Consider the following 2,107-nt stretch of genomic DNA (forward strand, 5'->3'; position numbering starts at 1 on the left):
AAAGAGCTGTGCATCCCGCCAGCCACCGGCGCAGCATAAGAGAGCTTCTCGTTCGATCCCATGCGCTGCGCACAGCCGAGCAAGCAACGCGATGGTCCGCCGATCTGATGCGGTGTGCAGGTGTCCTACAGACTCGATGGCGCCGGACTGCATTCCGTAAAAGTTGAACGCTTTTGTTGTTATTCTTCCCGCGTCTTCGCCTTCGCGCGGTCGATCTTCGTGATCTCGGATTTTACGTGTCGAGCTGGCTGGGTTCTTTGGCTGTAGGACTGGTTCTGCCTGCTCGGTCCGTGCATCGATAGCCGACGTGAGAAGAATTTCGAAAAGATGAAATCAAATTATTTTTACTACGCACGACAATGGCTCCAGCGCAGCGCGATGACCACGAAAACCCCGAAAAAAAAACACGTTTGAGCTGTGCTGGCCAAGTGTTCACAAATGATTTTATTTCGGACTCGGAATTGAAAATCCATGCATTTTCTATTTTAAACTTCTACTAAGTTATCAGGCTTATGTAAATGACCCATGAACAGGATTTGTTTGTTGGTTTTCTTCACTATCACAAACAGGTAGGAGCGAGCCACTACGTACTGGTAGGCGGAACTTCGCTTTCGGAAACTTCGCACCACCGTAGCGCCTCCGGCGTCGGCCGTTTTCTCGTAGAATCGCATCCCGGCCCGGTGCAGTACATTGTCCAAAGATGAATCTAGGTCCTCGAACACACGCAGCTCGCGATTCTTGAACAGCACATCAAGCCCCATCGTTTGACGTAGAAAATCCGTTGCATTGAATACCGATTCTATGGTAAACAGTGGAACGGTGATTTCCGCTCGTTTCATCGAAAAATGTGCCTGTATGGCGTCGAAATGTCCCGGTTCCAGTTGTTTCATGATGGTTTCTAGCGATGCATCCCGATCCGGAAGCATTATCCACATCACGGCGTCACTTGATTTGACAAACGGTAGCTCCAGTACCTCGATCTCCAACTCTGGAATACGGGAAAATCGAAAGTCACCACGTTTGAACATCGTCATGGTTGAGTATAGCTTTTCAATCAGTCCACTCCAGAATTCTCGAGGACTTGTATCGTTTGGATTGAAGGCACTGGCGAAAGGTGGCTTGAAGGAAGCGGCACAAATCTGCACCAGTTGCATTTTGTTTGGAATTTGCTCCAAATCCACCATACCGGTGACCACCTTATTGGTGTTGAAATTCACGAAATGGTTCACTCGCCTCACCACTCCTTCACGCTGACCGAAATCAAAGTAAACAATGGCCGTATCCAGATCATCCATCACGTCTCGCATATGGATGTCCACTTCACGGAAACCGTTCAAAATAATTCGATTCCTCATCCTAAACCCGTCACCTCCTTCTCCGCCCAGCATGAAGTGCAGCTCCTTTTGGTTGATCAGAAACTCGGTGAAATTCTCCGGCAGCGCAAAGACCTCTCGCAAGCGTTCACGCGTTGCTCCCGTAGCAATCGCGTACAACATCGCGATGCTGTTGCGCAACACAAACGGTGCAACAATAATGTTTCGCTCCGGATCGAAGGCAGCCTTGAATTACAAACAAACGCAAAATTGATTCCGTCATCCCCGGTTCAAAGTGATTCGCAGAAAACTTACCTTGTAAACATTCAGACTAAAATTGGTGTCTCCGTACGGAAATCGTAAATGACCACCGAAGCAGCAGTGCAGTATGCTGCCAAACAACACAATCCATCCGGCTAGACGACACATTCCGCGTTCAGCAATCACTCGAAACTGACCAATAATTCAGCGCGGTAGCTGAATGAACTACCAACAAACGACAGCGACGTCGACGTCTGGGAAACAACGGCCAACAACATCATCGGCCCGGAGCTGTCAAAGTGCGGATTCGCGTCCCGCAGAGCGGCTGACTGACTGATAACGCGGGGTGCTATAATGGCGTACGCTAATAGAAAACATTGATAGGACTGCACCGACCGGCCCCGGGTGACTAGAGCTTCATTCATCACCCATCATCATCGGTCAGCCAGACTGGCCGAAGCTCGCGAGTACGCGAGTCTGGATTTTGAAATAGTGACAATCAGTGCGAATCATATCATAACAATGGCTGGAAG

The 2,107-nt window shown here is 49.3% G+C and overlaps 1 protein-coding gene across 1 annotated transcript; it reads right to left on the bottom strand.

Annotated features, from left to right (window-relative positions):
* Positions 1–452: 452 nt before the first annotated feature.
* Positions 453–1,844, bottom strand: LOC128735022 (intracellular coagulation inhibitor 2-like). Its single transcript, XM_053829478.1, has 2 exons — positions 1,629–1,844; positions 453–1,559 (listed from the first exon to the last, which is right to left on the bottom strand). The coding sequence occupies exons 1-2, from the start codon at positions 1,740–1,742 to the stop codon at positions 486–488; spliced, it is 1,188 nt and encodes a 395-aa protein (XP_053685453.1). The 5' UTR covers positions 1,743–1,844; the 3' UTR covers positions 453–485.
* Between the last annotated feature and the right edge of the window lie 263 nt (positions 1,845–2,107).

The sequence above is a fragment of the Sabethes cyaneus genome, chromosome 2 (genome assembly GCF_943734655.1).
Source record: "Sabethes cyaneus chromosome 2, idSabCyanKW18_F2, whole genome shotgun sequence".
NCBI lineage: Eukaryota > Metazoa > Arthropoda > Insecta > Diptera > Culicidae > Sabethes > Sabethes cyaneus.

Coding starts and splice junctions, on each gene's coding strand:
- LOC128735022 (XM_053829478.1), bottom strand. CDS start 1,742: ATGTGTCGTCTAGCCGGATGGATTGTGTTGTTTGGCAGCATACTGCAC. Junction 1,560..1,628: donor TTAGTCTGAATGTTTACAAG/GTAAGTTTTCTG, acceptor TTGTAATTCAAG/GCTGCCTTCGATCCGGAGCG.